The 23,591-nt window shown below is 55.5% G+C and overlaps 1 protein-coding gene across 3 annotated transcripts; it reads right to left on the reverse strand.

Annotated features, from left to right (window-relative positions):
• Positions 1 to 4,594: 4,594 nt before the first annotated feature.
• On the reverse strand, positions 4,595 to 23,591 carry LIF (LIF, interleukin 6 family cytokine). Of its 3 annotated transcripts, XM_015591032.2 has the most exons (6): positions 23,495 to 23,591; positions 17,791 to 17,938; positions 13,612 to 13,732; positions 11,690 to 11,868; positions 10,647 to 10,968; positions 4,595 to 5,409 (listed from the first exon to the last, which is right to left on the reverse strand). In XM_015591032.2, exons 3-6 carry the CDS (start codon positions 13,628 to 13,630, stop codon positions 5,138 to 5,140), a joined length of 792 nt encoding a protein of 263 aa, XP_015446518.1. In that variant the 5' UTR covers positions 13,631 to 13,732; positions 17,791 to 17,938; positions 23,495 to 23,591; the 3' UTR covers positions 4,595 to 5,137. The 3 variants fall into 3 exon arrangements, with proteins under 3 accessions (XP_015446518.1, XP_006904965.2, XP_015446527.1); XM_006904903.3 differs by lacking the exon at positions 17,791 to 17,938; XM_015591041.2 differs by lacking the exon at positions 4,595 to 5,409 and having other exon boundaries at positions 7,416 to 10,968.

The raw sequence follows: 23,591 nt of genomic DNA on the forward strand, positions 1-23,591 counted from the left end.
GTATAGGGAGCCCAGCTTCCTGTAGGTAGTCAGGAACAGAGGCAGGATCTAAACCCAGGGCAGTCTGGCCCGAAAGCCTGTGCTCTCTTAAACCAATCTCATTTTATGATGCAAAAACAGAGGCTCAGAGAGGTGAGGGGACATGTCTGGGGCACACAGACTTCCCGGTTTGTCATCCTCTGAGCTTTTCAGGGACTGACCAATGCTTCTGTGTATGAATTTGCATTGTTCTTGATCTCTAGGGTTACCGTGTGTGTGTGTGTGTGTGTGTGTGTGTGTGTGTGTGTGTGTGTATACATGTGTGCACACACATCCACAAACAAGACTTGAAGGCGTGGATCCAGTCAGTTCTTGGGAGGGCTGGATCTTGTCTGGGAGCAGATTAGATGCTGAGAGATGATGGGTCTATTGAAGGATTAATTTTGACCAGGGCTTCTTTACCTGGGCACTGGCGACATTTGGGCTGATGACTATTGGATTCTTTGTGGCGAGGGCTGTCCCGTACATTGTAGCATGTTTAGCAGCATCCCTGGCCTCTACCCACTAGATGATAGTAAGTAACACAGCTACCAGTAGTGTGTGACAACCAACAATGTCTCCAGACATCGCCAAATGTCCGGTGGTGGGGGGATGGGAGGGTTGGGATGAAATCGTCCCCAGCTGAGAACTACTGATTTTGACTAACTCAGAGGTTTGAACTTTCTCAGCGGTCTGCCAGGGGAACCCATACTCACCCACAAACCTCTCCAGGCTTTTGGCAAAAACATTCTGGGCATCCAGAACGGGATGATTGGGAAACCCTAAAAAGCAGAAGAAAAGGTTTGTCTTGGCCAAGTGGTAACACAGTTGCTGTGAGCACAGAATAAACCACAATCATGCAGCCTGCGTTCTACGGGCAGTGGATGTGAATAACGCCTGGAACCAGAGGTTCTGGAATCTGTCTGCGCATCAGAGTGCCCCGAGTTTGTTCGAAGGCCCACTTGGGGCCTGTCCTCCTGGACCCATGTGGACTCTGGAGGGTGGTCTGGGAATCTATCTCTTTTTTCCACTCTGCCCACCCAGCTTAGTTCCCCCAACAGGTGTTGGGGGCCCACTCCTGAGGGCCTCCAGGAGGGAATGAAGTGGAAAGAATTGGGGGGCCCAGGGAGAAGGTTTGGACAGGAGACTTGGGGATACAAGACTTCTACCATGTGGGTGGCTGACTTCTTTGCATCGGGTTGGTCTGGTGGAGAGAATGACCTCACCTGCTTGGAAGAGCCCTTGGCGGGTGCTAGGATCTGGGGTCGGGGAGGGGTCCTGAGGGCCAGACAGAGAGGAGCTTGGGGGCTGAGAACACCTCCCCCCAGGCCTGGCTGCAGCCCAGCAGTGGCTGCCTGTGGTCTGGCCCCGGAGCAGGGGACAGACCTCCCCCGTGGCTGGCACCAGCTCAGTGGCCTTTCCCAGCCTCTGCATGAAAAGTGAGAGGGGCTGATGTTGGGCTGACCTCACACCCTGCTCCCCCTCCTCCAGCGTCTCCCTCAAGGGTTCACTGCTGCTGGGAAGCGGGACCTCCCCAGGGTCCTGGAGGGGTGGGGAGTCACCTAAAAATGAGGCAGGCCGAACTGAGTGGGGTGTGCTGGGGTCCCCAGCCAGGGCCAGGGGCAGGTGTGGGGGAGACAGAAAGCCTCCCATAAGCCCCAATATTCCCTATGCTGCCTCCAGGAGATTTGAGATTTCCCTTAGAAGAGTCACCACTGTGTGTGTGTGGGGTGGGGGTGGGGGAGTCGAAAGTTCTAGAGAGCAGAGGGAGACTGAGGGGACTCGAACATTCAGATGGTACCTGGTCCACTTACCCTGTGTTCTAGGCATCATCACATCTACTTCCCTCAAAGGCCATAAGAGTTCATGTGACAGATGAGAAAACTGAGGCACAGAGAATATAAGCACCTTGCCTGAGCTCCCGCGGGTGGAAAGGACAGAGCCAGGCTTCAAATCCAGGCATGTCAGAGCCCCGGCCCTCTTCTGGGTGTTACAGGTCAGCCCTTCTCAGATTCGAATGTGTAGAATCCCCTGAAAATAGCACCAAAAGGCAGATTCCAATTCGGCCTGTCCAGGTGGGGTCGAGATTCTGCATTTCTCAGTTCCCAGAGCTGAGAGTGTGATTCGTCTGTGCTCTATTCATTTTACGTAAAGTAACAGAGTTACGTGCCTGGCACGGGCCTTCAGAAAATGGGAGCTATTATTTATACTACCCGTTAAAGTACCTACAACATGCTCTGTATATAGTAGGTGCTCAGTAAAGAGCAGGCGTCATTGTCCTTGTGAAACATGATTATATAAAGAAAGAGTTTGGTGAACTCTAGAGCTCCATGCAAACATTATAATTGGAGCTAAAGTGGACTTAGGAGTCCAACTGAAGGAGTCAAGGAAGACTTCATGGAAGAGGTGACACTTGAGCCAGGCCTCGAAGAACCAGAAAGTATATTCCATGCAGCAAAAGAGGAAGGGCATTCTAGACCAAGGGAAGAACCAGAGCAAAGTTGTTTGGAAAGGCGAAAAGATGTGACATTTAACAGACCACCGAGCCAGGACTGTGGCCAGAAGGACAGGGGAAGTGGGGAGGTGAGCCGAGAAAGTTAAGCTGGGTGGGACCAGCTTCATGATCTGCAAAATGAAAATGCATGGCCCCTCGGAGGGGGATAGATGGGTAGATTAATGGCTGCTTTAACACCTTACCAAAACTGGGTGGCTTAAAACAACAGCCATTTATTCTCTCACAGTTATAGAGGCCCAAGTCCAAAGCCAAGGGGTCGATAAGGCCGAGCTCCCTCCGAAGATTCTAGGGGGGACCCTTCCTTGCCTCTTCCAGCCGCTGGTGGCCCCAGGCATTCCTTGGTTTGGGGCTGCATCACTCTAGTTTCTGCCTCTGCCTTTATATGACCTTCTCCACTCTTGTTCCTCTGTGTGTCTCTTATAAGGACACCTGTCCTTGGATTTAGGACACACTTGGATAATCTAGGATGATCTCACCTCAAGATCCTTAACTTAATTACATCTGCAAAGATTCTTTTTCCAAATAAGGACACATGCACAGGTTCCAGGGACTAGGATGTACATATACCTTTTCAGGGGCCACCATTTAACCCACTGTGGCAGATGATGCCTGCTATGTCCCTCTCATCGATGAGGCCAGAAGAACAGGCAAAGGAAGATGCCAAAAGTTCTGCCTGTGGGCTGCCCATGTCTGGCCTTTGTGACACACTCTTCTTCAAAGGACCATCCTTCTGGAGACCTGGGAGGCTTCCAGCTGGCCTACTGGGACCAGAGGGGTGGGACCTTGGTGAGTGGGGCCAGGAGAAAGCCTGCTGACAGGTAAGCCCTTCCCGACTTTGATTCATTGACCGTCTGGGCAAGAGCTGGACCGAGCCTTTTGGAATTACAAAAATGCCTCACACATATTTTCCTCCGGCTGGTGGTTTTGTTCTCAGTCTGCAGAGAAGGCCTGTCTGCTCGGTTAACCCCGCTGAGCACCCCGTCCCCTCACCCGTCTGCGGCTCCCGCTGCACGCCACCCACCTCTTCCCTTAGAGACACCCTCTCTTCACCACCCCGTCATTGAGGCTGGAGTGGGCAGGGCTTGACCACGTCCTCATAATTGAAATATTTGGCCCCTGAAATGAGGCCAGAGCAGGGCGGTGCTTCCCCCAAGTCAAAGGGAGGGATTCAAGCTGGGCCGTGCTCGGCAGGAGGGGGCGCAGGAAGTACCCTGGACATTGAAGCCAGCGGCCAACAGAAAGTCTTCTGCTGGACCCCAGAGGCCTCAAGTGGCCTTGGAATGAGGTGAGGTCAGAAACTCAAGGCCCACCCACCCCCAAATCCCTGCTTCCGTCCATCCTTCCCACCCCTCTCTTCAAGCACCACCTGGCGTCACTCCAGCCTCACAGTCATGCAGGAGGGAGGAATTAACTGATGTCCACGCTGTAGGTAGAATATACATCAATAAAAAGGTTTTTCAAAATCCTGGGGACAGAGGGAACTCCTGAGGCATATTCAGCCTCTGCCTTACCCTCTGGACTCAGAAGTCCACTCAGGTCAGGTCAAGCAAAAGCCCCAGTTTGTGCCACGGTCATCCTGGAGCTCTTCCAGAATGCCCTTCATTGGGTTGCATTGAATGTCGAGCATTAGTGTTTGCAAAGACCACTGCAGAAACAGCCCCAAGGAATCTACTCACTATACGTGGAGCCCAGCACTTCACCCACTACCCACCACGAGTCTCAGGATAGCCCCAGGATAGGCTCTGTTTTCCCCAAGGCTTGAGAAAACCTCCTCCTTTCTGTCTGTGAGAACTCCTTGATTACAAATCACATTTCCCTTTTTCCTTTAGCTGCCAGGCATCTCAGAGCCAACTTTGAAGCTCAGCCATGGTAATTGTCTGACCCCTTGTGAACTGAAAACATTTATTTTCTTTCTTACACTTGGTCTTAGTTTTCTCACTCTGTGAATATCTTCTCTGATGCCGATTCACTTTATCTGTTTTATCAGTATTTTTGTTACATGTCTTTTGTTGTAAACTGCTTTGCATGCTGTTTAGAACAAAAAGGACTATAAATAAGAAATGTGATTCCATTATGACGTTAATTTTATTGCTGAAAATGTGGTTGTTCAGCATGATAAGTGAATTCCCCTTCTGCATAGTCTGAATTTAGGGCAGAAGTGACCTGGGAAATCCTCTTCTTTTTTTCTACCTCTAAGCCTGAGCTCCTTGGATATAAAGCTTGGCTCATGGAGCTCCTTACTGGTCTTGACCAGGCAAATGACAGAGGATGAACATCACAGGCTGAGTGATGTCAAGATAGTCCCTTAGCCTCCTGGAGCCTCAGTTTCCTCAACCAGTAAAATGGAGACAGTCCTCTAGCCCCACTCTCAGAATGGCTAGGAGGATCTGATGATGGGTGAATAAACGCTTGTCAACTGGAAAGTACAGAGCCTGTGGGCTTATGTGTCCAGTGGGATCGCTGTTAGTCATCATTTTCTTGGGGTGGGGGGAGGTGTCCCCCATGTCCTGTTGACCTCCCAAGAGCCAGAATGGGAGAAGGCCCACTGGGTATCTGGGCTGCCCCTAGCTCCACCACCTTCCTAAGGTGAGGCAGTCTGTCTTTTCAGGTCTTGTCCAGGCCCGGGACTCCGGAACAGTCAGGGGAGCAATCAGCTGGTAGTTTGTTTATCCCGCTTGTCCCCTTCTCCACCAGCCTGCCCGCACCGCCTGGCCTTGGACTCTTTCTTCTGCATCCGCTGGGGGAGAGGACCCCTTTTCCCTGGTAGAGAGGACTCCGGTGTCTGAGATTCATTCTGTTTTCTCCATCTCCACCTGTGGATGAGCCGGCCAGTACCGATTCATGCATTTCTGTCTCATAGGCTCCCTTTGTCAACCCTGTGAAGTAGATAGGACAGCGTTCATCACCGATTCCTCTTGCAATTTCACAGATAAGGGAGCTGAGCTCACTTGGGAGGGTCCCAGGACTACATGTGGCAGAGGCAGCAGAGGACCCAGGTCTCAAGGGGTGGGGAGGAGGGGTTTTCCCAGCAGAGTAGGGGGCCTTCCTTCCTCCCACCAAGTGATTGTTTTCCCCTCTTATTGGTGGAGGGGGGGGGGTGACCCAATAACTAAGTCACAGTCCTTTGTTGTCTCCAACTGGGGCAGAGCAGAGAACAGGACACCTGCTGGGACTGAGAACTCCCCAGACAGAGGTGGTGAAGAACCTGAGTGTCCAGGCAGCCCAGCCAGCTCCACAGGACAGTTAGGACGGTTAGGATCTGCCATTTCTGTGCTTCCCTCATTTCTGTGCTTTGGCATTTGTTTTCCTATAGTTTCCTAGTGAAGGTTTCTTTTGAAAAGCTTCAGCCTCGTTTCCCATGAGCGAAGGGGATGGGTGATGGCAGGGTGTGGCTGGCAGTGAAGGATTTAGCTGGCTGGGAGGGGCCTGAGACCCTGGAGCTGCTGGAGGAAGAGTCTGAAACAGCTGTGGGTCTGGCTCCCAGAGGCCAGCCGGCCTCTCCCTCCCAAGCAGCTGCCTGCGTTGCCCTTGGCGATGTGCACTTGGCTTCTTGATCAACTCAGGAGGAGTGAGAGATGGAAGGAGTGCAGGGTGGCCTTTCTCAGACTTTAAAGTGCATATGAATAGCCTGGGATCTTGTTAAAGGGCAGATTCTGACTTTGGGTCTAGGGAGCAAGATTCTGTGTTCTTGATCAGTTCCCAGGTGAGGCCAAGGTTGCCTGATGTGGGTCAAGCCCCTCCATTGCACAGAAAGCAGAGAGACCCAAGGCCTGAGCCCCCTGCTGGTACTGAGTGGTCTCTCCACTTTGGCCTTGGCCGTTTCTATGTGCCTCTTCCGTTGGTCACATCGCCTTGGATGTGCTCGTTCATTGTCCTCACTAGCCTGGGAGCTGCCAGAAGGCACAGACGGTATCCCATTCACCTTTGGAACCCAACACAGGACCTGACACTTAAAAACATTCATGAACAAGTGAGTAGGTAACTCTCAGAAAAACTGCCCACTCCCTAAATGAATCTCGGCTCAGGGAGTCCAGACCCAAACCCCACGGCGAAGGGCAGTGGAGACATCTGGGGCTGCTCCTGTGTCTGTGGCCATCTGGTTCCGACTTCTCTTGTTCCCCAAAAAAGGGATCGCAGGAGGTTGGGAAGAAGGTTGCAGTGGAAGGGGTTCCTTAGGTATGAGACAGGAAGAGGGACTGCAGTGTCCGCTGTGGAGAGCTACTCGGGCTCAGAAGAGCCGGCGGGCAAAGCCCATATTCTGCTCCCAGCATCTTACTTGATTCTGAACAGGACCCTTGAACTTCCTGCTCCAAAATCATCACACCTGTTGCCTTTATTTACCCTCAGATGGTCAATGGACCATTTCTTGAGGACAGAGGTCTCGGCAGCTAGTATCTTCTAAGTCTCTGAATTTCCATGTAGAGAAAAAATCATGAGATTTGGAAACAGAAGGGTGGCCCTAAACACCCTGCCAGTGTGACCTCGGGCGAGTAGCTTTATATCTCTGAGACTCAGTTTCCCCCTCTGTTTAATGGGGATGATGGCTCTGAGGGACTCGTGGGACTACAGTGAGCAGTAAGTGGGGGGCTGGGAGTGACGGTGCTAAGACATCAACTAATACCCCTCCCCACTTTTGGGCAGCCCATCCCTTTTCTGGCAGCACCCCATGATCTGGAACCCCACCCACCTTGTTCTCCTGTGCCAAAGTTCCACCCACCCCACCCCTGCCCAAACTGGCACCCTTGCCAGGTAGAAGCCCTTCACCAAGCAGAGTCCCGCTGAACTGGATACTCAGGCCAGAGACCTTCCCGGACCTTCCAGCCCCGTCTCCCCACATGAGTACACTTGGAAGAGCTTGCCAAGAGCAGATTCTTTATTAATTTCTTTTTTCTTAAAAAAAAAAAAATTCCTTCAGTATAAAAAAATAAATATTTTAAATATGACATTGAATAAATAAAAATAATCTATCAGTATGAAACATTCCCACAGGGTACATTCATCAAAGAGGAATTTGTCCCCCAAGGCCAAGTCCTTTCCAGTAGAAAGGAAGGAGGGAAATACGGAAGGATGCACAGAGCATGGAGCTAGCAATGTGGGTGGGAGAGACACCCAGGCACCAGGATCTGGGGGGGACTGGGAGTGATCCGAAGGTAAGAACATCTGTACCATCTAAAGGGAAATTCAATTGTCACTGGATTCCAGGCTGGACTGCTTCTGTCAAGGGCGATGTTCCCGACGAGGGGACAAGAAGAGGGAGGAGGATGGTGACAAGGAGGAGAGACGAATAAACTAGCGGTGCTTTTCTGTTTAAATTTTTTCTAAATAAATAAGGTCCCCAATACTCCTCTCTCAGTAAACTTCAAAATGACTGTCCTACCCCCTCATTTGCTGATGGCATCGTCCTCCTCCTCAGGTCCCCAGCCCGAGACCCACTGTGCAAGTGAGGGGCACCACCAGCGGATGAAAAATGAGAGAGAGGACAGCTTCCTGCTCTGCAAAGCTTTTTCCACACAGAGAATCCATAATTCAAGGATGCTGTGCAAAGTGGGTGCTGATCAGCCGGCCTGGTTCTGGAAAGAGCAGAGGAGGGGTGGGTGCTGAGGGGCAGAGTGGGAAGGGGCTGAGGAGGGGAGGGCATGGGCAGCCACGGCATGTGGAGCCCGGGGCTGTATCAGGCCCAGAAAAGATTTTCTTGGTCCCCGAGCCTCAGAGGCTGCCCAGGTGACCCTGGCATGGGACATGAGGTGATGAGATGATGGTGACCCAGCAGGCCCCCAGCCTGCTGAGCCATGGTCACTGAAGGAGCAGAGCGACGGGGGCAGTAGGCTGAGATCTGGAGCCACGTTAAGACAGCAGAGGAACGCATGCGACTGCCAGGGCCTCCACCACCCCTCACGTCACATCTTAGCCAATGGGACAGACAACTCTCACTCTGGCCCCCAACCCCACCCCAGGCCTCAGGGCCTGCCTGCTGCCTGCTCACCTGCCAGCCAGTGGGTGTGATAAAGTGCTTAGAGAAGACAGAGAGAGGTGCAAAGTGAGTGCAAAGTACCATAATCTCCTTGGCTGAACTGCTCGGACTGCAGCCCGCTTAGGGTTTGAGAAGAAGCCAGAAGCTGCTCTTAGCAGCTGCCCCAGCTCTGCGCCCTCCTCCCCTGCTCCCAGACTGGAGGGCGGTTCTCCACTAGCCTGGCCCCGGCACAAAGGAAAAGATCAGGTTCCCTGCCTGGGAGCCCAGACATGGGTGGGGGCGTGGGGGGAGGTGGGGCCAGAGGGACCACAGCTTCCTGGTCCATGTCCCAGGGCCTCCATGTCCTCCTCTCCAGAGCAGGGGCCTCCTCCCTAAACTTCCTGAGGTCCAGCCAGGCCCTCTCGCCCTCTGTGGGTGTTCAGCCGCCCGAGAAGGAGCTTCCCCGCTGTGTGTGAGCATGCTGGGCGCTGGTTCAGGGCCCCTCAACTGCTAGTCTATAGGCAAGCAGCATGGAGACAAGGAAACAACCACCAGAGCTGCTTTGCCCACTACCCCATGAAACACAGTTCCAGGGGCACCAGAAGACACCGTGTAGAATGATCCCCTGGAGCCAAGCAACATGGTGGTCCTGGGAAAAGGCCACTGCACAAACTGGCCCAGCCTGCCTTGCAGACAGGATGCTGACACCCAAAGTTAGGGTGGGGGGATGGAGCTGGGTCCCCCACCCCCCACCCAGGCTGACCAGTTCTCTCAGATTGTGACCCTTCTCTGAGCTTCATCCATAAGGCTTATCCCACTTGTAACATCTTCAGCTTCCAGACCAAGCATTGCTAAGGCCTGGCGCTGGCTCCTATGGAAGGAGCTATCATATTATTTCTGTTGGGTAGGGAGCAGGGAAAGGGGAATTAACTTTGCCATTTAAAGCACCAATAAGTTAATATAAATAGGGCATCATAATAAATAGATAATTGTGCTGGATCAGACACTCAGCACTCTTGGATCTCAGGCTTCCATGAGACCCTGACCTCAAGTTCTGCTGTCCCCTCGCTCTGGGGACCAGAGATGGCCCCTGTCCCCCTCAAGTACCTTTGTGTGACCTCACAGGGCCTCCATGGGCCTCAGATGTGAGCTGTCACTCTGGACTATCCAGTCCATCCTCTCCCTTACAGACCCTTGCCCAGAGGGAAGACTCTGGGTCCCCTCAAACCTCCTCGCCTGACTTTGCCACCTGCTCATCTCCACATACCCCCACCTCCAGGTCCAGCCACCATACCTTGGCCATCTTGGGCTGCAAGAAAGACTACAGGGAAGAGGAAGGAGAGCCCATCAAGGCTTTCAGGGCCTCTCTTCCTTCCAGTAACTTCCTTCCCAGACCTGAAGGTGGCTTCTCTGCCTCCCCAGGAGCCTGAAGGCCAGTGGCCTCCTTCTGGAACCTTCTACCTAACAGTCCCTAGGCTTGAGCTCTCTAATCACGCACACTCAAGAGAAGGCAGCATCTCAAACAGAGCTCCCTTCTCTAACTCCCATTCACCACAATTACAGGGGCCAAGGAGTCCTTTGGGATCCCAGCCCCTCTGGCTTGCCCGAGTTCCAAACACACCTTTAAAGTCTACCTAAGGAGAAGGAACGGCAATGATGATGGTCATTGTGCTGGGGGCCGGGCAATTCCCCTGACACCTGCCATCTCGCCCTGTGGTCAGGGTCCCCGTAGACCATTTGTTCAGTTGGCTCACAAAGCCCCAGCTGAGGGGACGAGTGGGGCAGAAGTCCAGCCCACACTCCCCTCGCCAGCCTGGCACCATGGAGCCTGGCTGCAGTCTCCCAGAAGAAGGGATGCCTCTTCTAGTTACGGTTGTATATAGGCCCTGCCTATGGGAATTGTAACTCTGCCCAGTTTTATCAGTCCACCCTGGAGGGGAGTGGACAGGTCAGGAATGCAAAGGGTCTGCCAGCAGCCCACACTTGGGTTCGTCGATACTTCAGACCCCAGCCACAGTTTGAGAGCCACCTGAGTCTAAGATCTGGGGTCACTGCACGCTTCAAGACCTCCTGTTTAGAAGGCCTGGGCCACTACAGCGATGACCTGCTTATACTTCCCCAGGAGCTGACAGCCCAATTTCTTCTTCTGGAAGACATCCTTGCCTGAGGTGTCAGGGCCATAGGCCACCTCCACGTGGGCCACATGGTACTTGCTGCACAGGCGGCATAGCACGTTACTGAGGAGGCCCCGCATGGTGTCTGTGGTGGCATTCAGCTTGCTGTGGAGGCTGAGGGCGTTGGGATTGAGGATCTTCTGGTCCCGTGTGATGTTGCCCAGGGAGGCGCCAAGGTACGCGATGATGCGGTACAGCTCCACCAGCCGGGCCTTTTCCGTGCCATTGGCATGGAAGGGTGGGAAGTCTGTCACGTTGGGGCCACACAGCTTGTCCAGGTTGTTGGGGAATGGCTCCCCTTGGGCCGTGTACTGAGGAACAGAGAGGCAGAGGGAAGGAGACATGGCAGTTAGGGATGGGTGTTCCGGCCCTGTCACCAAGCCTCTGGGTGAGCCCTTGGGTCTCAGTTTCCCACCTGTGGCATAGGGACCCAACTACTTTTCCTATAAATATCTCGAGATTGTCATGAGAGCCAGAGGTAATCATGGGTATGAATGCACTTGATAAAGAATCAAGGCCTGTTCCACAAAAGGTATATAATCACCATCATCCTCCTCATCAGGACCATATAGGGACAGAAAGGAAAACGCCATGTTTCCCCCAGGGCAGGTACGCCACACACTTGCCCTTTCACCCACGGCACTCACCCTCTTCCTGGGCGGCTCTGTACCCCCAGACACATACAGCTACTGTCTCTCCCAACCTCACCTCCCCGTGCACATCACTACCTCTTTCTTCTCTGTTTCTCACCACCAGCCTCCTGCTCCACATGATGGACCCCCAGGTCTAGAAGTACAAGGCCTCCCATCTCCCACCAACTCTGCCCTTCCTAACTGGGCACCCTGGAAAAGTGACTTCCAGTCTCCGAGCTTATGCTGGGGGTAGGGCAGAAGCTGTGAGAGGCTGGTGCGGTTGGACCAAGCCCCATCCCCGTTCTTTCCTTCCAACTCCAAAAGGACCCTGTCAGCCCGGGTCAGTGCAGCGAACCCCCTCTGCCCTCCCTCCATCCTCGATAACTGGGGGGTGACTTACATAGAGAATGAAGAGGGCATTGGCACTGCTGTTGAGCTGGGCCAGTTGGTTCCTGATCTGGTTCATGAGGTTGTTGTGACATGGGTGGCGTGTGACACAGGTGGCGTTGACGGGGGTGATGGGAAGGGGGCTCCCTGCCCCGTGTTTCCAGTGCAGAACCAGCAGCAGGGGGACGACTCCTGGGAACAGGCAAAGGTAAGTCATGAGCAGATGGGGAGAATGTTCCTCATCTTCTCTGGGACAACAGCCTCCAGCTCGATTTTCCCCTGGCCTGGCCTTTTCTAGTTCTCACCACATCACTGCATCTGCTTCTCTCTGTCTCCCTCTCTCTCCAGATCTCTAACTCTCTATCTCCGCTTCTCTCTCCCTGCCTTCTCCTGAGAGAAGGAGCGAAGGGGCAGGGCATGAGCCGTCCCTACCAGTTGGAATACGGGTCCAGAGTGACGCCAGTCATCCAGCCTTTTTCCTTGGGAAGGCTAAAGCCCCTGAGGCCTCCTGGCCCTCTGACTGGAAAGCTCAGTGCCTAAGCTCAGGGCATCTCAAGGAAAAGTAAGGCCCCATCTTTCCACCTCCCGGGATGGCCCAGATTCCTCAGCATTGCTTCATGCTCACTGGCCCATTGCAGCCTGTATCTCTCGAATTAGGCTCCCAGGAGGTCCACAGGGAAACAGAGGGGCTTGTCCTCCGATGACCGTCTTCTCCCTCCCAAACCTGTCACGTGATTTGGTCTCCCTGGGTTATTTGGCCCCTAATTCTGTCTCTTCCTCCCATATCTTCTAGCTGTCCTCTAAATAGGACCACTCCTCTCCTAGGACCCTCAACTTCACCCCAATTCTGTGCTTCTGCTTCCTCATGCATCCCCAAATCATCATTCAAAACTTTCTCTCCCCCAGCTCTGCAAAGCTCCTCGCCTCCATGCCCTCCCCCAGGCCCTAGTCTACTACTCCTTGCCCCAGGCCCTGGGTTAGGACAAGGAGAATCCAGGGGTGCCACGGGCACCCAGAGCCTTGGGGAAGGAGAGGAAATGGTGCAACCAGAAAAAAAGGGAAAAGGTCGCAGGAAGCCAGGTGGGCGGGGAAGGAAGGAAAGCGAAAGGTGAGAGGAGAGCTGGGAGCTGTTCATTCCGGTCCTGGATCGCCCCTCCCCCGGCGCGCTTGCTTCCCCACCGCCCCGCTTCACTCATAGCTATCTGCAAAGGGGTCTCTCCAGGGGGCTCAGCAGTAAGGGCTGGGGTCTGCGGACCACTGAGGCTGGGGAACCGGCGAGGCTGCGGGGAAGAGGGTACGGGAGCTTCCTGGGACAGCGGCAGCCTCAAGTTCACTTCTGTTGGGTCCCCTGTACCTCCCAGCATCCCCAGGCAGCGCTGAGTCCCGGGGATGGCTGCCCCCCACCCCCGACGCCCCCAGCTCACCTAGCACAGAACACAGCTTTCCAGGCACTAGCAGATGGAGGCAGCACCTGCTTTTGTCCCAGCCGGAGTTTGCAAGCTGCTGGGCGGCCTGCGCCCCTCCCAGGGAGCAGCCCAGGACGCGGTTGGAAAAGAGAAAGCGGAAAGACAGAAAGAAAGAGAGAGGGAGGGTGAATCCGGGAGAAAGCAGAGCGGGAAGAGCAGCATGGGAGAGTGGCAGGCTCCAGAAGGAAGAGGAGGAGCAGGAGGTGGAAGAAGGCTGCGGCGCCCCTCGCTCGCCCGCCAACCTGCTGGCCCCCGGGCGGACGGGCTGGACGCGCTGCGCCGGGACCATGTGCCTGCGCTCGCCCCAGCCGCCACCCAGCGCCTCCAGCGGCCGGGCCGGTTGCGCGGACGCCCCAAGTATCCGTGTGTCTGCCGCGGGCGGGTGTCCCGTTCGCAATCGCCAAGTGCCCCAAGTTGCCGCTGCACTCGCAGCGGGGCGCGGAAGCCAGCGCGGGGCGGGTGGATTTACCTGCTGCCAAGACCTTCATTATGGGCTGGACTCCAGAGGGCCTTGGAGGAGACCTTAGATGCCGGCAGTTTTCAGAGGTTCATGCTCAAATGGGGAATTTGCCTGATTTATATACTGGAGCCTGTGTTGTAAGACAGAGAAACAGCTATATTTAGCAGGGATCCCCGTCCAGGAAGTTGTTTGAGGTGCATCATAGGAAATTATGAATGGAAGAAAGTGAGAGTGAAGGGGGGGGCAGTGAGGGGGGAGGGTGGAGAGAGCAGACTTTTTCCCTCTTCTAAGAATTTGATTGATAAAATTATAATGAACTCTTCGACAAAACACCCTGCGGTTTTCCTGAGTGGCTTGCCCTGAAGGTGAGGAGGGGGAGGAGGGTCCCCAGGCCGAGTCATCAGGGTCCCCTGGCAGTGGGCGCCTCAGACGGCCCTGACTCACCTGGGTTTAGGGAGGTGGCTTGAGACTAGGCAAGCAGATGGAGGCTGGCACCTGTGACCCCCTGATTGGGGGCTTTGGGGGACATTGGGCAGGAGGCAGGCTGGGACTTGGCTGAGAAGGAGGCTCCAGGAAGAGGGGCTGGGGCCTGGCGTGGACTTTAGACAGCAATAAAGCAGAACTGAATGTGGGTGCAGGAAGCCACCTCATAGGTAGCCTCCTCCAACCTGCCCATTGCCACTGGGTAAAGGGGGATTCCAAAGGGAATAGCTGCCCAGGGACCCACAGGTCCCTGACTGCCATCAGCAAGCCTGTGTTGCTAAGCACAAGTACCTGTGAGTCCGCAGAGGGGGCTGGGAAGATGGGGGCTAGGGGGTTGCTGTGACTAGGTTATTAGGGGACAGCCCGGGGAGGAGCTTCTGGGAAGGTGTTGTGTGTCTGGGGGTTACCTAAACTCTTTACAACCCCATCAGGAACGTAGTCCAACAGGTCCATTCCAGAGGGATACCTGAAGCAGAGACCTAGAGGGGCTCAGCAATCGGACCCAGGTTTCCTCCTGAAGATGCAGAGGAATGGCGGGGAGATCAGAAATAGCTCGCCCCTCCCAGACCTGCCTCGAAAGCCCCTTGGGAGCCTCAGAGAATGATGGAGGACCCCAAAAGGTGCTTCTAGAGTATCTAAGGCAAGGTCACAAATTCTAGTGTCAATCGTGGTCAGGTAGATTGGTAAATAAATTGTTGGGGGTGGGGGGAAGGAAGAGTAAGGACCAGGAGAAAATGAGCACGAGGCACTCCTCTTCTGTAAAAAGCATTTTTTTTTTAAACTGAAATGGAGGTGCTGACCAGAGAATAGCTATCTGGGACCACAGTGTCCCACAAGCTGCCAGAGGCATCTCCATCCCCAAAGAGAGGTCTCATTCCTCTCAGGATCCCACCCCAGCCCTTGGGCCTGACCCCGACCACAAAACAAGGCGGGAGAGTTGGTTTTCCAAGGCCAGGGAGCCCCTCATCCTTCCTCTGGATTCTAATACCCCCTCCCCTCCCCACCCCCACCGTGCATGCCCCCAGCTCTTGCCTCTTGCCATATCCTGGACTTGCCCAGCCAAGCATTCCTCCCTCATCATGCCAGGACTGGCCTTAGTGCCTATTGCTGTCCCTGACCACCCTCCCCCGCAACACACACACACCCCGCCCCATCCAGGCTCGCTTCTCCCGTGCTTTGGGGACCTGGGATGTACGATATCAAACTGCCCAGTCCACCTGGGACTTCCCAGTATGGGGGAGGCTGGTATAGCCCAGGCTGGCTCTCCTTGCTCTTCTCTGTTCCTCACGCTTTGTCTCTTTCTTCAAAGGCCCTACCTAGCACTTACTTGCCCCTCCATTATGCCTGCTCTGGGGTCTGCAATACTCCCAAGAAGCCCACGTACCCCAGCCTGGCTCAGGCAACCTCATGGCCCAGGACATCCCTTGCACTGCCTCTGGCTCCCCAGATCCCGCATCAGCCCTATAATCACCCCCAATTGCTCTGTAATCTCAGCCCCACCTACAGGAAACAGGAAGTGGGAGCAGAGTCTAGGAGACACTTAACCCCTGCATTGACTGGCCCCCCTCCCGTGCCTCAGTTTCCCCTCTCACGGTACCTGACTTGGCCTGTGCTCCCCAAGTGCTGTGGGCCCCTTGGCACCCCAGGCCCAGCCTCCCTCTCCTGTCCATGTCCAGGCACCACCTGCGCTGGGCCTCTTGGGGGAAGGCCAGGGAGGGTCTCGGAGCCGCCAGGCTGTGAGCTGCCTGCAACGTGGCGTCGGTCCCCAGGAATCGGCCGCCCAGGCCGAACTCCAGGCCAGCTTTGGTCTCCAGGAGTTTGTTTTCTTCCCTCCCTCCCTTCGCTGCTGTGTGTGTGTTTTCCCCAGCTTCCTCACGGAAGGCATCCTCCCTTCTTGGCTGCCTGCTCCCAGGGTCGTGACCCCAGGCCCCACCCTGGAGTGGCAGCCCCAGCCCAGGCCTCTTCCAGCCTGTGACTTCATCCCCAGCCTGTCCTGCTTCTGCACACTGGGCCTGCTGGGGATGTGACTGGCCTCAGGATGAGAGGGATAGTAGGGACCCACATGGACCCCACATGGTCCCCTGCCTTCAGCCTGGGCAGGGGGCTGCCAGGCCAGGGCTCTGGGGTGCTATCTCCAGGAGGCCATGCCATTCATTCACTTGCTCATCTTCCCTCTCTAGGAAATGAGCCCATGTGCTTGCCAGGGGCCTTCCCAGGGCCCCTCAGGGCTCTTTCTTCTACATACTTTGGCACATGCCACCACCCAGTCCCTCCTTTTCTGCTGATTCTTACCCACTAGCCTCTCCTGGAATGTCACAGATGTTTTATTTGTCAGGTGAGGAAACTAAGGCTCAGAGAGGTGAAGCGCTTGCCCAGCGCTGCACAGAAAGTTAACAATAGAGCGAGGTCTCTGGCTTGCTGGCCACAACGAGGCCAGCAGCACCTCACGCCACAAGGGGAACGAGGAGCACTAAGGCCACTTCTTCGAGGCCCAGACGGGCAGACTCTGTCCAGTGTTGCCCACCGTCCTTTCAGGTAAGGACAGGTCTTATTCCTCAGTCCTAGATAGGGTCTGACACTCATTTGTACTCTCGACAGCACGTGGCTCGGGGTTATACCAGAGTAGATACTAAGTATTTTTAAAAAGCATTTTATGATTTCCAAAAGCTGTGTGTGCCAAACCTGTCGTGGAGAGGTGTAGAGTCTGAAGAGTGGACTTCGGCCTCACTCAGAACCGGGTTGGAGCTTTGGCTCTGCCTGGTGTGAGCCGGGTGACTTTGGGGAAGCGATCACCTCCTGGTCTCAGTTCCTTCGTATGTGAAATGGGAACGAAGGTACCTACGCTATGGGTTTGCTGTGAGGGCTCAGGGCTCAGCGCAGTTCTGGGCACCCAGCAAGCCCTTTGCATGTCAGCATTGGTCTTCACCACCTTCCTGTGAAATAGAGGTTCTTATCCCCATTTAACAGATGAGGAAACTTGGGTGCACTCCAGGGCTAAGGTGGGAAGCCTGGGCAAGAGAGAGACATGTCTACCTACTTCTGACGGATAATGGAGGCAAGACACCCTTACAGACTCCAGCTTCAGAAGTGCCTCCGAAAAATCAGATGGGTTGTATAGGGGGCTGAAATGATAGTGTGCTCACTCTCCCCATGTCCTATCCTGGCCCCTGACCACCCTCACCCCAGGCCTGAGCTAAGGACAGTGGCTGACCCGACCTCACCGCCCCCAGGAGCTGATTCACCCCTCAGGCCCCTACTGAGAAGGAAGGAGACATAGGTCGGCTCAGAGGGGCTTGAATCACCAGCCACTCCCTGTGGAGCCCCAGGGGGTGTGGGGGCGGGGGGCCAGCCCCCTGCCTGTCTGTCTCTTTCCTGCACCCTGGGGGCACTCAGAGGAGAGGGCAGCATGGCAATGGCCATTGGCAGAAAGGTGGCAGGGAGGTACCCTGACAGTCAGGCATCCTGTGTGGGCAGCCAGCAGCAGTTAGTCACCAGGTAAGCAGCTCTCTGGGCATTGGGGAATTCCCCAAGACCAGTGACCCAGAAACTGAGCACTCCGGGCAAGCCCCAGTACCCAGGCTGTCCCCCTCCTTCTCTCTCTCACCATTCCCCTTCCCTATGCTCAGCTAAGCTCTCAGTTCTCTGAAAACCAGCAGCTGCTCTCAGCCATCAGCTCAAGCCCAGCCCCTACCATGATGTTCTCACCTGGAAGATGAGCATGGGAAAGTCAGATGGCCCCAGAGAGGAAAGTGGGGGCCAGAAGGTACGGCTCAGGACCAGGGCTGGCGAGGGACAGCCAGAGGAGATGAGAGAAGTTCAGGAATTCCTGGCACAGCCCTGGCAATTGGGTGTCCTGTCCAAAAAGACAAAAGCACCTCATTATTCGGCACTTGAGAAGTGAGCGTGTAGCTACTACACGTGTGGCCCCTCACCTCCATCCTGCAGCACCATGGAACCATCTACGCACTCTCATGGACTTTCCTGTGGCCCCTGGCTCAGCATTGCTTGTCACCTTTGGGCTGACTGGGGCTAGGCTGGCGATGGTCTCCGTGGGTAAAGGTATGGCTAAGAGCCAGACAAACCTGGGTTCAAATCCTGCCCACACCACTTACTAATGGTGTGACCTGGAGCAAATTGACTTCCTCTCTCTGAGCCTCAATTTTCCTTCTGAAAGTAGGGATTGCTGTAGTGCCGGACTCGTGAGGCTGTCGTGAGAATGTTAAATGGGAAATACAGATCAAGTAATTAACATGTGGCAATCGTTCTAACTAGGGCTCAGGGTGGCCACGGGGAGGGTGGGGGGGTTGGGTCGGGCCTGGATGCAGGGGTCAGTGCACTACCCTTGGTCTGAGAGTTAAGCCAGGGAGAGCTCCTGGGTCCTCTCAGCACACAGATCGTGGTGTGGGTCCTAGGGGAACAGGCAGCCTCTTAGAGCCTCAGCAGGGGGATAAGCGATATTTCCCACCTTGGGGCCCTGGAGAGCCCAGCTGCCTTTGGGGCTCTTCAGGCCCAGGCTCCAGGCCTATTGTCTGCCCCTTCTCACCCTCACCCCATCAAATCTCTGGCAGGGACCAGTTATACCCACTTGAGGCCAAGGAAGTTCCAGAAGCTGCCCTGGCCTCCTGCCAACTGCCCCCAGCATCACCCTGACATTTCCCGAGACTGGTTCTGCTTCAGAAATCAATCCCCTGGAGGTGAATCAGAATGACAGCATTTTTCCCTCAATTCTGATAGAAACTGCAAGGGAAGAAACAGCCCACAAAGCCTCAATTACTGGTAGGGCCAGAGGCCTGGCTCCGAGAGCCATGCTGTTGCACACTCCACCCTCGGTGTCTCCATCTGTAGAATGGATTGCTTTCCCCTCTGCCCCGCCCCGTTCATTCATCAGCACTTAGTGGATGTGTGCATTTTTGTTTCTGCAAGACTTCAACCTCCTCCAGGCCCTCTCTGAATCTCGAACTAGCCCTAGATCGTTGCACACAGATGTAGCTAGCTTTTCAAACTGTGGATCTCTGCCTCTTAGTGCATCATGGATTCAATTTAAAGAGTTTGCTGCCAGCACTTTCAAAAAGGAAATGGAATAGCAAAATTACCCAGCATCGCCTGGAGCGAGGGCAAACACTGCTCCGCGAAAGTTTTTCTTTCTGCTGTTTGTATGTGTCACTGTGTACATCATCCTCTGGTTGCAAGGTACAATGTGTTTCTAACTATGGGTCACGGTCAAAAACGTTTGTAAGCCACTGGTATCGATGATGAAAGCCAGGCCCTGAGGGTTGAGGAGTGACTTGCTTAAGGTCACTCAGCTGTTGGCAGCATGGGTCTCCTGACTTCCAACTTAGCCGCTATCCATTGCAGCTCAGGAATGGGCAAGAGGTGCTGCAGGCGGGGTGGGGCAGGCAGGTGCTCACGGTAGGGGGCGGAGGCCTGGCATCACCCTGAGCTGGGACAAAGGCCCTCCCAGGGCCCAGCCTCTCACCGTCCATTCCCTCCAAAGCCTCAGACCCCTGGATTCCCCTTCCTATTCCCGCTCCCCATGGGTAGGGCCCAGGATAGTCACGGGCCTGTCCTCACTCTGCCACACATGGGACCCCTTCAATCTCACCGAGGGCAGTGGGAGGAAGAAGTGGCTGCATTCTTCCCTCCAGGGTAGCCGGAGACCCAGAAGCCCAGCCTGTGTCTAGGAGCACCCACCAGGTCTCCCACGGGTCCGTCTGGGCCTGAGTGGGCATTGCATGTGTGTGCGTGTGTGGTGAGAGCCTTTGTGTGTCTGCACATCTATGTTCAGCTATGTCTGTGCTGATCTGTTTGCCCGTGTGTAGTTGGGAGAGAGCTGGAGCATGCACAACTCTGGCTGACGTTGTGAGCCCTCTGTGTGCTTGTGAATGTGTGCGTGACCGTGTGCATCAATCCTGTACAAGTGTGGGTCTGACCCCATGTCTGTGAGAGCCTGTGTGTGGTGGGGGTCTCGGTACGAGTGGGAAGTGTGACCCTGTGCGTGTGTGCGCGTGTGCCCCATGTGTGTCTCCAGCGATCCTTGCTCCTCACCCTCCAGCCCCTGTCCCTGGGAACCGTGTGGCAGCCTCACGTCACAGGGGCCACCAGCAGCTGGTTTCCTCCCCACCCTGCCCTAGGCCACCCCCCGCCCTGGCCACCCTGACTCTTGGCACAGGGACAAAGCTGATGTCAGGGCTGAGCTGACAGCTTCCTTCTCCCACTGGATTTTCCAAAAGAGAGAGACCACAGCTCGTCTCCTATTAAATAATCTCGGGCAGGGGGTGGGGGAGGATGTTTCACTCAATGATTTCCTGAACTCAGAGGCAATAAATAGAACAGGAAGCAGCCCCACGGACCTACTCAGCCTGAAACTGGCCGGCACCAAGGTGGGACCCGGCCTCCCTCCCCCTACCCCCCACCTGGAATCAAGCTTACTGGGGCCACCCTGACTCGACCCCAGAGATGATGTCAGGGAGGCAGCCAGGCCTTCTCCCTAAACTGTCCCCCAGTGCCCACAGGGACTAAGGAAATGTTTTGAGGATGGTGGGTGGGAGGTGATAAGATGGAAAGAGTAAAGTGGCCCTGTCCCAATGGGTGGGGAGGATGGAGGGAATGAGGCCCCGCTGAGGTTGTACCATCCTCTTCCCTGGAAAGAGAAGAAAGGATGAGCTCTCTGACGTCAGGGGGGGATGGACCAGGTAAGGGAGCAGCTCGTGGGGAGCTGGGAGGAGAGGTCCAGGCCGCCCCCTGATCCTTTAGGCAACCTGGGTATGATGCTCGTCTCCACCAATCTTGCACCCATGAGCCACTCCTGTTCCCCACTCTTTTGGGGACATGTGGTTGGCACGCCAAGAGCCCCAAAGGCCTTCATGAGCCTCTCTCACACCGATGTCCCCCAAACAAACCATTATAAAGCATTCACTAGAGTAGCCTGTTATCTCCAGTCCTAATCCCCATCTCCAAGGGAGGCATTTTAATCCTGGTTTTACAGGCACAGAGACTGAGGCTCGGAGAGTGGAATGATTTGCCCAAGGTCTCACAGGATGCAATGGAGCCAGCCTCCTGAAATCAGGAGCTAGGAGGCCAAGTGCGGTCTGGGCAGTCTGGCGGGGGATCACTGGCAGCAGGGGGCCATGGGGTCCCAAGGGTGACTCGCCCCCGGGGAGCCCCTCCTTCTGTCTGGGCTGGCCGCTCAGCTGCTTATCAGCCACAGGACTCCATGACACAATCCTGCTCTGATCTCCTGCCCAGCCAGCCTTCTCCACCCCGCCCCACCCTGGACCCCGTTTCCACTTCCTCCCTTTCTGGTTGGGACCAGCCTGCCCAGGGATCACAGTGAGCTGTCTGGAGAGCCAGCATCCCTGCAAGCCCCTCAGACGCATCTCTCCCGCGTCTGCCCTGGCCAGCGGGCTGGTGGCAGGGACCCTCCTCCTAGAGGGAGGATGGTGGCCTGTAGTTCTCTGCCCTCAGGCAGAGCAATGTCAGCTTGTGGGAACTTAGAACCCATCCCAGCCTCTGCTGGCCCTGGCCTCAGGATCCTCACTTATAAAGGGAAAAGTCTGGCAAGATGAGGTTGGTGGGTAGGGGGTGCACAAGGTGGGCTCTACAATCAGCCAGACCTCAGGTCCAGTTCTAGCTCTGCCATTTATAAGCTGTGGACCTTCAGACAGGTGATCTCATAGCTCAGGCCTCAGTTCCAATGTCTACAAAGTGGGAAGCAATGTGTCGTCAACCTGGGAGGTTAGCAACTCCCTCTGGAAAACCCTGGCAGGCACTGAAGACGTGTCTGAGTTCCTGACATTATTATCCAAGCTGATAAAACTTCACGGGTACGGCTCAGAGAGGGGAAATCGCTTTTCCAAGGTCACGCAGCAAATTAGTGGCACATCCCCAACAGCGTGGGCTGCTTGCCTCACTGGGATTCCCAGAGAGGGAGTCAGGAACTCCGAATTTCTGCCCTGATTTCCTGTGAGAATTCTAGAAAGAAGCTCCTTGGAGTCTCCCTTTCTCCATCTGTAAAACGGGCCTAGAGAAGCCATTGGTCTTCAAGGAGCTAGAAAAGGCGCGTTTGGGGGGATAGAAAAAGCCTCGCAAGCATCCTGGAAAGCCCGTCCCAGAGGGAGTGAGGGGCCAGGTCCAGGGCTCAATGCCCAGTGTGCTCCAACGCCCGGCCGCTCAGCTGGGCTCCAAGCTGCGGACTACAGCGCCCCCCACTGCCCGGCGGACAGCAGGCGCCATGGCCACGGCACCACCAGCCCCAGGCTGGCCTGGCTCGGCCAGTGCCTCTTCCAGAACACTGCAGATCAGGATTTGGGGATTGAGGAAGTGCACAGGGATGTCTGAGGTTCAGAATGGAGGGTGGCGAGAGGACATTGGCCAAGGCAGGGGGAAGGGGACAGGCCGAGGAGTCCTGAAGGGGCCTCGGCCCAGCCCAGCGCTTCCTGAAGCTCTGGGAGCGGGAAGAGGAGAAGGAGGGACACAGCTGCCCTTTCCCACCTACCTCAGGCCCCGAGACCACCTAGTCCCCACCCAGGACGGGCCCTGGGGACAGTGTCCCTGCCCTCCTGGAAACCTCTTCCCAGTCCTCAGGAACTGTCGATGGTAAGATTGTGGTCGAGCCCCTTCTAGGATTATTTGTGCCAAGGCGCCTCCCCTCTGGTGCTAAGCTCTGTGCAGACTTTGCTCATATTTTTCCTTCCTCCCCGCCACGGCCCCTGACCTGGTGCTTCCACAGTTAGGTCCATCGTACAGAGCAAGTGAAGCACAGAGTGGTCAAGTCCTGTGCCAGCCCAAGGTCAAAAGTGTAGGGACCATGACCTTGACTTACCACACACCCCAGAGCCTCCCATGAGGGACTTCACTTTGGCAAAGATCCTCACCCTTCGCCACAAAGCAGAGGCAAGTAGGACCCACCCCACAACCCACTGCAGCCCCTCCTGGAGGGACAAGGACACTCTGCCTGCCATGTCTCCATCTGAAGGAAAGCTAGGCCTCCATGGGCTCAGAACCCTCCACTGCCCTGGGGAAAGGGGAACTTGAGGGTCTCTTGGGAATCCAGGAATCAAAACCCCCAGAGAGGTGACCTCTCCAGAATCACACAAGGCCAGGATTCCGTCCTCTCCATTCTGTGCTCCCTCTTCTGCCCTTCAACCCTGAGACGATCCTTAACCCCTGACATGTCCACCTGACGCTTTCACATCTGGTCTGTCTTCTTTGCCTGGACACCCTCTGAGAGATGTGCAGGGCACTTCTTACCATGCCCGTTACGCAGATGGGGGGACTGAGGCCTGGAGGACCATGTGGGCCGCCAGGTGCACCCCCAGCCACATGAGGGAGGGAGTGATGTTTGCTCTGCTGAGGATAAATTTGGGGACTGGCCTCTACCCCTTGATCCCGCCCCATCAGAGAAGCCTACCGTGGTCTGCGCCCGCACAGGACCCCCTGGTGGCTCGCGGGGTGTGTGCCAGGTCTTCAGTGGGACACCGTCGTCTTCGGGGCCAGCGTCCCCTCTG

The sequence above is a fragment of the Pteropus alecto genome, unplaced genomic scaffold (assembly GCF_000325575.1).
Source record: "Pteropus alecto unplaced genomic scaffold, ASM32557v1 scaffold190, whole genome shotgun sequence".
In the NCBI taxonomy this organism is placed as follows: domain Eukaryota; kingdom Metazoa; phylum Chordata; class Mammalia; order Chiroptera; family Pteropodidae; genus Pteropus; species Pteropus alecto.